The following is a 14,005-nucleotide window of genomic DNA, read 5'->3' as shown; positions in this document are numbered from 1 at the left end:
GAAATATTCTGAGAATATTCTGTATTAAAGCTCAATGAAGTGCTCTAGTTTCAAAACAGGAGAAGCACTGCAGCAATGTGCAAACACATATATCGTTTTTTCTGACAGCAGACTGATGATTTCATAAAGCTGTTCGCTCAGGAAAAGGAAAAGGTGTTTTTTGTCCAACTTTAGGATTACAAAAACAAGAAAAGCCTCCAAGGTTCTTCATCAGACTTTATATGCTTCAAGAAATGTTCTGGCTTGATGTCACCATCTACAGGACACTTGAAGTACTGCGGCTCTCTCCTCCATGTCCTCTCATAGTAATACATAATAACAAAAATACACTTCCAATAGCTGATACTGACCAAATCCGAGAGACATGTAAAAACAAAACTGTCTTTAACTGTCATAGTGTTTGATGGTAATGATATGCAAGTGTAAAATATTTGAAATTCCCACTTCAGACAGAGATTTAAAAAGTAATGATGGCACACAGTGTGAAAACCTGTCTTAAAATGTTCCAGCATAGTGATTTTAATTGTTCTTTGTACTGTATGTAAGCTGAAACAGGCAGAGATGAGATGCGTGTCAACCAGGTGCTTGTTCACCAGCAGTGAGTATTACACAAATCAAAGCAATAACACTGCTGACCACAAGCGGCATGCTGTTTCAGTAACACCCTCTGATGTTAGCTGACAGCCCTTTGCTACTAGATGACTCATAGTTGGATGAGGCAGCCTTGTCAACGAAACTAATGAATTAAATATGTTTGATACATGTTTCATCACCTCTTTTATTACACTTCATGACTTAAACACCACAACACTCACTGACTTCTACCTAAACTCAAGTTATTATTACTATATACTGGCACAACTAAGCTTGCCATGTTATTGTATACCATATGTTCTTTCTCAGGGCAGACTTCCACCAATAGCGCCTCATACAATATTCAGTATCAGTGTGATTATACAGTATACAAAAAACACCCAGCACGCCCCTGCGGGCGGTTTATCCTTCAAGCTCGGGTCCTCTACCAGAGGCCTGGGAGCTTGAGGGTCCTGCGCAGTATCTTAGCTGTTCCCAGGACTGCGCTCTTCTGGACAGAGATCTCCGATGTTGTTCCTGGGATCTGCTGGAGCCACTCGCCTAGCTTGGGAGTCACCGCACCTAGTGCTCCGATTACCACGGGGACCACCGTTACCTTCACCCTCCACATCCTCTCGAGCTCTTCTCTGAGCCCTTGGTATATATATATATATATATATATATATGTTTACAGTATCTGTAGATTACTAATGTAGAGCAGAGCTTAATAAGTCAACATTAACGAACTCATGCAGGTGGTCTCACGCATGGGCATGACTGTTATTTGTTTGTTTTCCAGGGTGGAATGATTGTACGATATCTTTAATTATGTTAAAAAATAAAAATGTTTCAGTTAATTTCGGATTTTCTGTAATCCACACATGTCAAAAGATATATACACAGGCTGTAATACATACACAGACTCAAATCTTTTTATAAGCGGTGCTGAATGTTCTACAATATCTTTTAAGCTGATGAGCCCATGACCTATTAACTTCTCATTAGTTATTGACATGATTGACTACAACAGTTAGTTTGTATTTGCCAACATAAAAAAGGATTTGTTTGACAGCCATCGCTAGAATACTCTGAACAATGTGAAACTTCAAGGATCTTGGCAAAGATCTAAGAAGGAGAATTATGGATTTACACAAGTTATGAAGGTCTCTTGGAGCCATTTCTAAACATCTACACATTCCAGGATCATCAGTGTAACTACAGGCGTCCAACAAAGAATGGCCACGCTTCATACTGATGTCTTCATAAGTTTATTTCTCTCTCTGTTATTCTTTTCAGCCACCGTGAAGACGTGTGCGCCTCTTGGACCACATGCAGAATAACATTAATGTTGTGGCTGTAGCCGCATCTGTAGCTCTGTATCCATGCTAGTTCTGACCCACAATGCCATGGTTGTGCTCTCAGCCAAACTCTGGCCATGTGACCATTACAAACACCTCCTCATACAAACTTTACAGCACTTTACATCTTTAACAAACCCTTATTTTGTAACCTCATATTATAGACAAGTAATTTAATAAATGCTACACTTTTATTATCTCATTTAATAAATTTTAACCCTTTCCAACAAATAAATGAATTAAATTAAACATGAATCTATTACAGAAACATATAAAACCAACACCTTTATTGTAACTGTCTCAGGGACAGTTACAATCAGTTCAAATAATTGTTATTTTGATGTGTCAAGCGTCACTGTCCAAAGTGAAGAGAGTTTTACACCACCATGGACTGAGAGGATGTCAACCAAAATACAAGCCAAATTCCAAGCTCCAAATTTTAAACCTTCAAGCTTGACTGAAATGTTCAGCTTCCTGCATAGACCATCCATCCAAATGCCTTCTGAAGGAAAGTATAACGGTCAGACCAGATAAAGCTTGAGCTGTCTGATCATAATACCTTGAGGCATGTTTGGAGAGGTAAAGGTGAGGCTTTCAAACCTATGAGCGCTGTACCAGCTGTCAAGCATGGTGGTGGTAGCACCATGATCAGGGGCTGTTTTGCTGTCAGTGATACTGGTGCACTGCACAAAGCGGTTGGAATAATAAAGAAGGAGCATTGCCTTCAAATTATTCAGCTTCACCTTAAATCAATAGATAGATTGTTGAAACTTGGACAGTTAAAGGACAATGATCCCAAACACACATCAATACTGGTTTTGGAATCGATAAAAACGGGCTAACTTTAAGCTTTTGAAATGGCCTTCCCAAAGTCCCGACTTCAACCTTATTGAAAATTTGTGGATCGTTTAAAAGCTGGGTTTGTGCCAGGAAATGAACTCAATGAACCAATTCTGCCAAGAAGAGTGGTCAAACAATGGGGGTATATGTATATATCTGACCCTGTGTGAATAATTTGAACCTTTGTGAATTTGGGAAAATCCAAAATAAATCCAGACTTGTGGGCCCAACTTTTGCTTCTTGTAAGTTATTAAAGCTTTGCAATCATTCCACCCTGGAAGAAGAGCTATTATGGTCCCTCTGCGTTAGGTTCTTGGTTTTGAGTTTTTTGTTTGTCCATTATTTTCTTTTCGGTTTTGCAAAGTTATTGAAGTTCATTTTCTCTATTATTTTATAGTTTGTTATAGTGTTATTTTGTATTTCCTTGTGCCTAAGTTTTGTTATGTCCTCATGTAAATGGTAAATGGCCTGTATTTGTATAGCGCCTTACTAGTCCCTAAGGACCCCAAGGCGCTTTACACATCCAGTCATCCACCCATTCACACACACAGGTGATGGCAAGCTACATTGTAGCCACAGCCACCCTGGGACGCACTGACAGAGGTGAGGCTACTGGACACTGGCACCACCAGGCCCTCTGACCACCACCAGTAGGCAACAGTCTTGCCAAAGGACACAATGACCGAGACTGTCCAAGCCTGGGCTCGAACCTTCAGATTACAAGGCGAACGCCCAACTCTTGAGCCACGATCACCCCATGTTTAGTATAGGTTCCTTATCTTTTAGCCTCATGTTCTTAGTTTAGTTATAGAGGACTCTGGGTTTATTAGTTCCTGTTAGCATTCCTGTTCTGTTCCTTCAATCTCATCGTTGTGTTAGTTATTTTTGTCTTCCTTATTCCTATGTTTATTTGTGTAAAGTTAATCCCATTTCCCCATTCAGTTGTCTTCCCTCCTGTTTTATTTTGGTAAGCGCTGCTCTGTGTTTGTGTTTTTTTACTTCCCTGTCTCATTTGGTTAGCTGCCTGGAGCTGTGTTCCCTACCTGCTCCCACTTCCCTCATTACCTTCTGTATAAATTAACCCAGTCTCTCCTTTTCTTTTCTCAAGGTTCAAAGAAATCATTAAGTGACCAGAGTTGTTATGACATTCATACCACAATGACTGGATGTAAATTTCTAACTGTAACTGTATGTATATTCATTGTAAATTTATATTTACATTGTGTCCACTTTTGGTACATTTGTCATACAGCATGTGGCAAGCTGACTTAACCTAAAATTAACAGATGTTCAGTGTTGTACTAAAGAGCAAATGCCAAGGAGAAAACCAAGGGAAAATGTACTCAAATACACTTTAGGAAACACAACTTACTCCCACAACTTATTCCCAAGTTACAGGCATATGCCTGTTTTAACTTGTTATCTGGTTTCATGATCACCTGGCTTCACGGTTCCATTGCTTCACAGAGACCCTCCTCTGTTCAGTTGGGCAGGCTGATCTGGAGTCTGTGCTGTGGGCTTACGCACTTTTAGGACTGCTTTTGGAGTGCTGAGATGTGTGACCTGCGTTCAGTGTGACCTGGAAAGGTAAAACCAGCTCTGACCAGTTCCGATGCCGTCAGAGTGATGGGACAAGAGGTTTCAGACTGAGGGCAGTCCATCAGACCAGCATAGACTGGTTCACTTTGGGGTGACAGGGTTTCTAGCTTTCCCCTTCCTCCCCCCACCCCACAGGAAACCTCCCCCTGTTGCTATCCCAGGATCAACTTTCTGTAACAGCAATCAAGACACCCTGTACCAGCTCTACTCCGAACCCCACGGCTCCAAATTTAGACACTGGAGACAGAGGGACAAACTCGAAGTTATTTCAGTATCTGAACTTCATGTCCCATTTAATTCACACCCTCTTATTCTCATTGCTGACACGACTCTTTTGATCTTTTCCATCTGGTAACTGCACACTGCGGGATTTATTAAATCATCTCACAAGTACTACAGTGTAGCATACCATGTAAAGATTTCTCACTTTTAAATTTCTTCTATCATCTCTTTCTAATCTCTCTGCCTCTTCCATAAGAATTTGTTTACCACAACCTGTGCCAGACCCACCTGGTTGCTATTTCCATTCATTATATAATTTCGTGTTCATATCAATTTAGATTATGTAATTCAGACAGGAAGATTTGAATTTCACACAGCCTCAGTATGTAAATCATATCTGGAACAAGCAGCTACTATGAATGTGAAATGGGTTTGATCAGATATCACAAGCATAAAACTCTTTAACGACATAGCAGGCCTTGCCAGTTTTTTCAGACATCCAGCAGCCACGAGACAGAATGACCGACTTGCCATGTGTTGGAAAGCTGCCATGATACTGGGGTATAGTTTCCCTGAGCTACTATATGTTGAAAAGGAAACCGAGGGCAACTATTCCGCTCTCATAAAAAATTATGTCTCTGAGTAAAAGCCCTTCTGGAGTAACATGAACCAGTTTGTTCACAGTTTAACTGCCATTATTTATCCTATTCTAAATACAGTATCAACACTGTTGCAGTACTAGTGTTGTCACCCACTCTATGACATGCTGGTGGTTTCTAAATGTTGGTGGCTGGAATTTCTTAGGAAGCTTCCATACAGCAGTAAATGGGATCATAAAAAAATGTTACAAGTTACTAAAAAGTTCCCTTGACATCACCACATGGGCCCTGCAGGGTCAGCCTGAGAGCGCACGATTCCCCTGTGCTGCATTCAGGTGCCAGGAGCTTATTTTGACAGCATGTTATGTGGACAAAAATACTGGGCCACCGACATATTACACTTAGAGCTTCTTGTGAGAGAATTTTCAAGATTTTGGAGTATGTTTGGAGGAATTTTTGGACGTTCATTATTCAGAGGAGCATTTGTGAGGTCAGATGCTGATGTTGGTCCTGGACCACATTCTCCTCTTTGGATCATGTTAAAGGTATTCATTTGGGTTGAGGTCACAGCCTGTGTGGGCGAATAATATTCTTCAAGACCAGACTCATCCACTCATTTATGGAGCACCCGGGTACAGTCGTGCTGGAAGGGAAAAAACCTTCTCCCCAAACTGTTCCCACCAAGTTGGAGGCAGAGGATTGTTCACGTTCAAGATTTCCCTTCAGCAGATACTCACCCCCAGAAAAACAATCCCACAGCATTATTTAATCCAGCGATTAAGAGGCATGACCCAATACTTTTGTACATCAGCAGTATTAATATGTAATGTAACACCAGCTGACATATGTGGATATTAACAACTCAGTAAAGGGTTTACATTTAATTTTTAGCCATTAAAAAAGTCCATTCTTGATATCAACAATTAACTTCTTGTTAGTGAAAAATACCCATTCGAGGCATCAGTAACTTCATTCAAAATAAAGCTATAATTCCATGTTGGCTAATTTGTGGTAAGTTAACTGCATTTGGGACTATTAGCTACATGTAAAGCACTGCTTACTTTATAGTCAGAGTTTGTCTTTCGCTTTGTTTGTTAGACATAATGGTGACACGTCTGAAATGGGGTTGTTGATCTGAAATGGAAAATCTCCTTTAAACATTATGAAAAACAGTTATAGACCTCTGTAATTTTTGTTTTTACTAGTAAAAGTTAAGAATTTATTGACTATTAATAGATAATAAAGAAAACTGTAGTTTAGTTTTTGGTTTACTGGAATTCTAATGTTAAAAAAATGATTTACAAATGATTTACAGATATATTTTCCACTGGTGACTTCTAACAAGTCAGCAGACCGTTTAAACGTTAAAAGGCTTTGGTGTACGCTTATGCAATCTAATGCAGGAACGAGAGTCCCAGATGCTGCCGAGGAAAAATGAAACATACTGCTGGCCAGTGGCTTGTCGTAACTTACGGTTGTCCACGCGTAATATAATTTGGATATCTCCGAGGGCACTTGAACGCAGCTTCACTGGTATTCAGCGTCTCCCCTGCGTCACCGGTCCTTAAACTGAACGGCAGGTCAGGGGCGACGTGAGACAAGTAGGGCACCTCAGAGAAGGACAGTCCACCCGTGTGCCTTCAGCAGCAGCTACCTGCGCTCTGCTCCTCAGATATTTTCTTTTTTAATTTTCATTTTTCAAGTTAAACCAGCTGGTCGTTTTTTCTTTTCTTTTCCAGATGACCGTGTCTCAAGAAAGGCCCATGACCTATGCCAAGATGAAAGGCCTTGTCTCGTTTCTCTCAGGTAAGAACATTAAATATAAATGTTTAAGATAAGCTTTACTTTACCTGTGATCTTAAAGCAAGCTCGTGTATAACATCTAATATAAAGATAAAAGCTAAAGAGGCCAAAAGAGAGTAATTAGTCATTACTGCATAAAATACCACAATGTTAAAATTATTTATCTTGGCTTGAAAGGTTCAGAAAGTCTCCATATAATTAGAGAAGTTTGATCACTTGAGAGAAGTGCGGTGATAAAGTGACACCAACCTTCTGCTGAGTAAATACAGCTGTTGACCTCTTATGTAAGGGACTAACCCTCTTCCTGTGCTACAGCTCTGCTCAAGGGGAAGAAAGTGGGCTTCAGTGACTTCTTGCACAAATTTGTTTCCAGCCAGCACCTCTGCCAACAGTAAGTTGGCAACAGTCATTTTTTCACAGCTTTTTTCCTTCGTGTTGAACCTCATAAAACAAACCCTCATATTCTGTGTCCGATCTCCCGATTGAAGCCTGGACACTGAGAAAATCCTGCAGAGACAAAGCAAACCGGGGAGAGGGAAGGAGGAGAAATCTACTTTGGTGAGTTCAGAGAGAAGACTTTTTTTTAAAGTCTTTGCTGAGTGTTGACAGAAGATGAAACTTGAGCTGACCTCCTGACCGTTTTGTCCCTCTATGTCTTTTCCTCAGAGCTCCACGAACACAGAAACCTCACAGTAAGTCATTTTCTCCCTTTACATCGGGAAATATTTCGTCTATGTTGTCAATGATGCACAATCTGGACTTAATAAAGTGGCCAGAAGGCTTTTTTCTCATTCATGAGCTTCACCAGAGGCAACCTGAGAGTTATTTCTTATCATGCATTCACATCCAATTATTATGCATGACTTATTTGTACTCGGACGTGCATTATTAACTGTTTTCTGCTGTTGTATTAACCAGGATGAAACCATCAGACTTCGACTACCTCAAAGTCATCGGCAGAGGAAGCTTTGGAAAGGTGAGGAAAAAAAATCCTCAGCACCTACCCCCCTGACCCCCCTTTAAGACAGCCGATTGGTCTGAAACATGAGGATTTGTTGTTGTTCAGTAGAGGAGAGATCCACAGCGAATTCTCAGCACAGAAAAACACATTTAGGCTCTGTTAAAACCTGCTTTTAAATCAGTTTTACACCCACTCCAAGTGACCAGCTTTAAGCATCAGTGCACCAAACAAGCACTGGTACCCTGGATGTTAATTTCTGACAAATATTCGGTGCTCATATCATGATATCAGAGAGGTGGCTGGTCAAAAACAAGTTACAGCTTTAGGAATCGCTCATTTCCCAACCGTGATCCATTCTGTGGGAAAAATACTTTTCTAACATAGTCACAAATCTAACTCGTCGCTGTAAAACAGCTGGTTGCAGTTTTTTTTACTGTCATTTTTTTATTACTTACAAACAAACAGAAAACACCTACATGCACTCACGAACAACCTGGATTGCCTCGTCTCTGCAGTTTGTTCATGTAACATCAATATTTCAGTCCTCGCCCTGTCTCTGACACATAAACACACATAAACACAGTCCATTTCTTTCTTTTCTCTAGACATCGTACCTCTTGAATTCTTATCTGATGAGTCAACAGCTCCAGGACATTTTTTTTTTTCACTCACTAATTTCAGCTATTTGTTTTGTGTTTGTGGGTCTGGCTCGTACCATCTCAATATTTCCTCTCATATGATGAAATTAGAGCACTATACATGACCTAGATATGTCATAATTTTTAAGAATAAACAAATGAGCACGCTTCCAAAAATATTTAATACCAGAACAAAGCCAAAAAACACAAGAATTACTTACTCTTACTACTCTACACTGTCTCCAGCTTGACTGTGTTATAGGTAAAAATGTACCAGCTGTGTTGTAGTTTTTACAGTTTGTAAAATGTGTTTTTCTGATGCTGACGGGGTCAGATGGGAACTTTTTCCCCAGATTTGGTTGACCTTGTAAGTTGCTGTGTTTGAGGTTGGTGCTGTGAGATTAAATGTGAAAATTCAAACTTTTACAGGTGCTGCTGGCAAGACATAGAAAACAAGGGGGTTATTATGCTGTGAAAGTGCTCCAGAAACAGTTGATTGTCAAGAGGAAAGAGGTAATCTATCTATCTATCTATCTATCTATCTATCTATCTATCTATCTATCTATCTATCTATCTATCTATCTATCCATCCATCCATCCATCCATCCATCCATCCATCCATCCATCCATCCATCCATCCATCCATCCATCCATCCATCCATCCATCCATCCATCCATCCATCCATCCATCCATCCATCCATCCATCCAGTGTTCTGTCTCTGTAGCAGAAGCATGTGATGGTTGAGAGGAGTGTACTGCTGAAAGGACTACAGCATCCATTCCTGGTGGGACTCCACTTCTCTTTCCAGACACCAAACACTCTCTACTTTGTCCTGGACTATGTCAATGGAGGGGAGGTGAGTGTATAAGATTAAGGATTTCAAAATATTCTGCATTCAGATGTTTAGTTGTTGTGTACTCTATGAGTTTGTAGAAGTGCAGGTGTTGCTGTTGTGTTGAATTCCTTGCTTTGCTTTCAGCTTTTCTACCACCTGCAGAGAGAGGGGTCATTTCCAGAACCCAGAGCTGCTTTCTATGCTGCAGAGGTGGCTGCAGCACTGGGCTACCTCCACTCTCTTAACATCGTCTACAGGTATGTATATATATATATATATATATATATATATATATATATATATATATATATATATATATATATATATATATATATGCGTGAAAACACAGCATTAGAAAAGCGGCAGCATAGTCACCCTTCCAAGTTTTTCTCGCCTCTGTGCTCTCTCTCTTTCTTTGTGCATGTTTGATTTGACCACGTTCTGCCTGCTTCATTTATTCATGCAGAGAATTCCCAATGAAATTTTCCCACTCAAATCCACCATGTTCTCCGGCGCCACATTAAAAATTAAAGAGTGAGGAAAAGCAATGTGAAGCTAAAGGAAACTAACAAAGAAATGACAGCTAATGTCAGATTTTGCAGGACTCAGTGTTCTTTGTTTTTATGCAGAGACCTGAAACCTGAGAACATCCTGCTGGACAGTGAGGGCCACGTGATGCTGACTGACTTTGGGCTTTGTAAAGAAGGTGTGGCCACAGGTGGGGTCATGCACACCTTCTGTGGCACTCCGGAGTACCTTGCTCCAGAGGTGTTACACGGCCATCCATATAGCCCAGCTGTGGACTGGTGGGGACTCGGCACGGTGGCTTATGAGATGATCTGTGGACTGGTGAGTGCAGGTGCAGTGATCTCTATCCTTTACATCATCAGCATCTTCACCTTAAGCCACCTCCCTCTTCCCCTCCCTCTCTCTCACAGCCTCCATTTTATAGTCGCAGTAAACTGCAAATGTTTCAGAACATCCTTCACGGCCCTCTGCAGCTACGCAGCGACATCTCTAAAGCTGCCTGCTCACTGTTGGAGGGCTTATTGGAAAAAGATGTCTCCAGACGCTTAGGAGCGAGCTGTGACATTGTAAGTGCCCCAGCTAAAAAGAAGAGAAACAGTAATGAAACATGGCCACAGAAGGGTTAACTGTTATTGTGTTTCCAGGCGGAGCTGCAGGAACATCCCTTCTTCGCCTCTATCGACTGGGATGACCTCCTGGCCAGAAAAATCAGACCCCCTTTCATCCCAAAAGTGGTACGAGTGAATCAGAAATGAGCTCGACGCACTTTTCTTTTTAACCGAGGGAACATGGCTCACTCCTCTCTCCTCTTCAGGCTGGTCCTTGGGATGTCAGTTACATTGACCCAGCGTTTACACGACAACCTGTACCTGCCTGTGTGAACGACATGTGCCAGGAGGCCGGGGTCAGCGAGGCCTTCCAAGGATTCTCCTACATGAACCCTGTGGAGTACCTGGCAGCAGAGCCGGTTTCATAACAACACCGAATCCTCCGGGGGCGCGGTTGTTCAGTTGTTTCTTTTTTACATCATTAATTTTTAAGTGGGTGTCTATTTTTAAGAACTTGAGCAAAAAGATTTTTATGCTAACAGTGCAACATACTGTATGTTTCATTGGATGTTTTGTTTGTTTGTTTTGTGTTTTTGGCTATTGATGTTAATTCAATATGTGGTCGTGATGATGGAATGGGCTGGTCACTATTTCATCCTCGCTGCTTTAATGCATTATATGAAGCACTCAACAGTTTGGAGTAGATTTATTTTTCAACACTTTGCATTTACAGGATATTAAAATATACAATGTGTACTGCAAAATTCTCATTCTAACATTACATTCACAGCTTACAAGTGCACTCAAAATACTTCACTGGCTGCTTTATTGCTGCATAGTGACAGAGCAAAATACAGAAAGCATCTCCATGCGGTGTTTAGATAAAAACAACAACAGGATGCCAGCCTATTGGCAACACTAAAACACAAATTGGACCCCAGCTCCGACTTCACGTGTGGTGTTTTGGTGTCTAATTTTAGTGATGAACAGAAAAAGCCCATCACTGTGGAGAGGCTAATGGATGTCTTCCCCTCAAAAAAAAAAGAGAAAAAAGGAGAGCATCTGTTCTGATCCTTTCTACCTCACTTCACAAGACTGTGGAACAGTTTGGACACAGGGAGGGTGGCTTTCAGTCTGTCAGTAGATGCTGAAGGAGGCGTAGCTCTGCTCACTCTGGCATGTGAAGTAAGCAATCAACTGACCGTTGCAAATCATCAGAAACAAGCCACTGCCTAGGGAAAAATGAAGAGTGACATATTTGAAACAGCTAACCTCATGAAGTTAAGACTGATAGTAACCGATGAGCTGGCAGTGTTTGTCTTACCTAAAGCCAGCCACCACTGCCACACAGTAGGAAACTCCAACATTACTGCAACATGGAAACAAAACGTGTCATTACCCAATGCATTTGGTTATTCAAGCATGCACCTGGGTAGATGCACCGATACATTTCTGCTCACCTAGGCTGGTGATCATTACATGCACCAGTGTGACAGTGAGAGCGTAGTCCCAAACCCGCCTCCTCACCACTGCGGCAAACAGAAGGCCACTGCAAAAGTAGGTGAGCTCCAAGGACAGGAGGTTCACTAGAAAAAGAAAAGAGAAAATAGATTATGTGTATAAAGCTGCCACTCTGTGTCGACAGCATTGCACGCATTAGGTGTGCTCACCCAAGTATTTGGAGTTGGATTCGGTAGGTTCGGTCTTAAAGTCAAAAGGAATCAGTCCATCAAAGTGGTCCAACCTGAGATGAGAGATATGATAAAGTTACAGCAGACAAAACATTAAAGCGCAACCTATAAGTAAATATCTTAAAGTAGAATGAGTAGAATAATCTATTAAATGAATATCTTGAATAAAGAAGGATAACCTATAAGTACAATGATCTGTTAGTAAATACCTTAAATAAAGTAAAATGACCAATAAGTAGAATAACCTAAGAGTAAATAGCTTAAATAATGCAGAATGACCTATAAGTAAAGTAGAACATCTTGAGCATAATACGATATGGCGAAACAAAATAGGTCAATAAGTTAAAAATTCCCCAAAAGAAGGAGCTCAAACAGAAAAATTATGAATGCAATAAGTAGAAATTAAAGTAAAATATATAACAGTTTGAATGGAATATAATAAAACATACCAACAAAAACATAAAAAGAAATATAATACATTAAAGAGACTGTGCAGAAAACTATTACAATAAATGTCATACATTTAAAAAGGATAATAAAAAATACCTTATTAAATGTAGTTAAAGAAAAATAGCATAGCAGTGCAGTTTGTAGTCTGTTTGATGTGTGTGATTGGTGTAACTTTTTTTCTCAGATTCTGAGATTAATCTTTGAATTCAGAGAAAAAAGAAATCTCAGAATTCTGAGATTAATGTCAGAATATTTACTTTTTTATTCACAATTCTGACATTAATCTCAAAATTCTGAGGTTAATTTCAGAATAGCCTCACAATTCTGACATTAATTTTAGAACTCAAAGAGATTAATGTCAAAATACTGACTTTTTTATTCAGAATCTTGACATTTGGATTCTGAATATTTGTTGCTATTTATTATAATCATCAATATACATCCAGTTATTATAGGAGACAAACCCTCCTTTCGATCCCTTGCGCGTGCGTGGCTCTCACCTGAAGGCACCAAAGCAGACGCTCCCGATCATGTAGAAAAGCGAGTAAAATATGAGCAGACACAGCAGCAGGTTGAGGAGCACGGTCTGTTGGGATGGATAGAGAATGGGGCGTAATTTAAAGATTCTTGTCCGTCAACGCTACATATTTTCCATATAACGCAACACGAGCAAACACCACCTAAAGCTGAGGATTGCACTCTCACAGTATTATAGACGCAGATCCCTGCAGTGGGAGGGATATGCGTGGTCTGTAAGCAGGCAGACAGGCAGGCTCTTTTATGTGCTGCAGCCCGACCTGCTGCTGGTTTATAATATATAAGAGGTATGATATACATATTTAACGTGTGTGTTTACATTATATATAAAACAGCCTGTCATAGCCAGCTTATTCTGTTGTTTAACCGCACATAATTCCCACTTTCGATCCACGGCTCACAGAAACGCCTGAAAATCCACAGGACAGTCGGATAATCTCACAGCACACGATTTCCCCATCTTACCTTCGAGTCGACCGCTCTGCCTTTGAATGCCATCTCATGGTTTCCCTTTAATGCTTTATTCCCAAATAACGTGGGCTGCAGCAGGCTGCACGACCTCGGTTAAATCCCCCAGCTCTCCTCCTAACAAAGTGGACTCCTACCACCACCTAGCGGCCAACAGGAGACGCGGAGCAGCGCCGCCGCTTTTACAGCCCAGCTGAACTCGTTTCACCTCGTATCAGGGCGGCCTTTTTTAATTTGTTTTTAACTGAAAAAAATAAAGACTTTCCTCTGTATGTGCCACTTGTATGTTGTCGTGGATATTTGTTATATTCCCCAGCCCAGGTGTTTACCATTTGGGGGGATATACCTCGCAT

General features: G+C 40.6%; 2 protein-coding genes across 3 annotated transcripts; one reads left to right on the top strand and one right to left on the bottom strand.

Moving 5' to 3' along the window:
- Positions 1-6,774: 6,774 nt before the first annotated feature.
- On the top strand, positions 6,775-11,187 carry sgk2b (serum/glucocorticoid regulated kinase 2b). 2 transcript variants are annotated; one of them, XM_085292162.1, is made up of 12 exons: positions 6,775-6,997; positions 7,310-7,385; positions 7,483-7,552; positions 7,661-7,686; positions 7,913-7,970; positions 9,023-9,106; positions 9,323-9,451; positions 9,575-9,687; positions 10,060-10,279; positions 10,369-10,524; positions 10,603-10,692; positions 10,773-11,187. In XM_085292162.1, the coding sequence occupies exons 1-12, from the start codon at positions 6,931-6,933 to the stop codon at positions 10,932-10,934; spliced, it is 1,251 nt and encodes a 416-aa protein (XP_085148288.1). In that variant the 5' UTR covers positions 6,775-6,930; the 3' UTR covers positions 10,935-11,187. The 2 variants fall into 2 exon arrangements, with proteins under 2 accessions (XP_085148288.1, XP_085148287.1); XM_085292161.1 differs by having other exon boundaries at positions 9,320-9,451.
- An 8-nt stretch (positions 11,188-11,195) lies between these two features.
- Positions 11,196-13,783, bottom strand: LOC146564395 (putative transmembrane protein 244). The gene is made up of 6 exons (XM_085292165.1): positions 13,650-13,783; positions 13,148-13,233; positions 12,177-12,250; positions 11,967-12,092; positions 11,831-11,875; positions 11,196-11,738 (listed from the first exon to the last, which is right to left on the bottom strand). The coding sequence occupies exons 1-6, from the start codon at positions 13,680-13,682 to the stop codon at positions 11,644-11,646; spliced, it is 459 nt and encodes a 152-aa protein (XP_085148291.1). The 5' UTR covers positions 13,683-13,783; the 3' UTR covers positions 11,196-11,643.
- Between the last annotated feature and the right edge of the window lie 222 nt (positions 13,784-14,005).

Source organism: Mchenga conophoros, linkage group LG11 (genome assembly GCF_057382185.1).
Source record: "Mchenga conophoros isolate Kocher_MC1m ecotype Shallow Benthic linkage group LG11, M_conophoros_male_GT1.1, whole genome shotgun sequence".
NCBI lineage: Eukaryota > Metazoa > Chordata > Actinopteri > Cichliformes > Cichlidae > Mchenga > Mchenga conophoros.
The sequence above is the reverse complement of the archived record's forward strand: the minus strand, read 5'-3'. Positions and strand labels throughout refer to the sequence as shown.

Excerpts from the sequence above, each read along its gene's own strand:
- sgk2b (XM_085292161.1), top strand. The coding sequence starts at position 6,931 with ATGACCGTGTCTCAAGAAAGGCCCATGACCTATGCCAAGATGAAAGGC. Across the intron at positions 7,971-9,022 it reads GCAGAGGAAGCTTTGGAAAG|GTGCTGCTGGCAAGACATAG; the intron begins GTGAGGAAAAAA and ends AAACTTTTACAG. Across the intron at positions 10,693-10,772 it reads CCCCTTTCATCCCAAAAGTG|GCTGGTCCTTGGGATGTCAG; the intron begins GTACGAGTGAAT and ends TCTCCTCTTCAG.
- LOC146564395 (XM_085292165.1), bottom strand. The coding sequence starts at position 13,682 with ATGGCATTCAAAGGCAGAGCGGTCGACTCGAAG. Across the intron at positions 13,234-13,649 it reads GCAGAGCGGTCGACTCGAAG|ACCGTGCTCCTCAACCTGCT; the intron begins GTAAGATGGGGA and ends CCATCCCAACAG. Across the intron at positions 12,251-13,147 it reads GTCTGCTTTGGTGCCTTCAG|GTTGGACCACTTTGATGGAC; the intron begins GTGAGAGCCACG and ends CTCTCATCTCAG.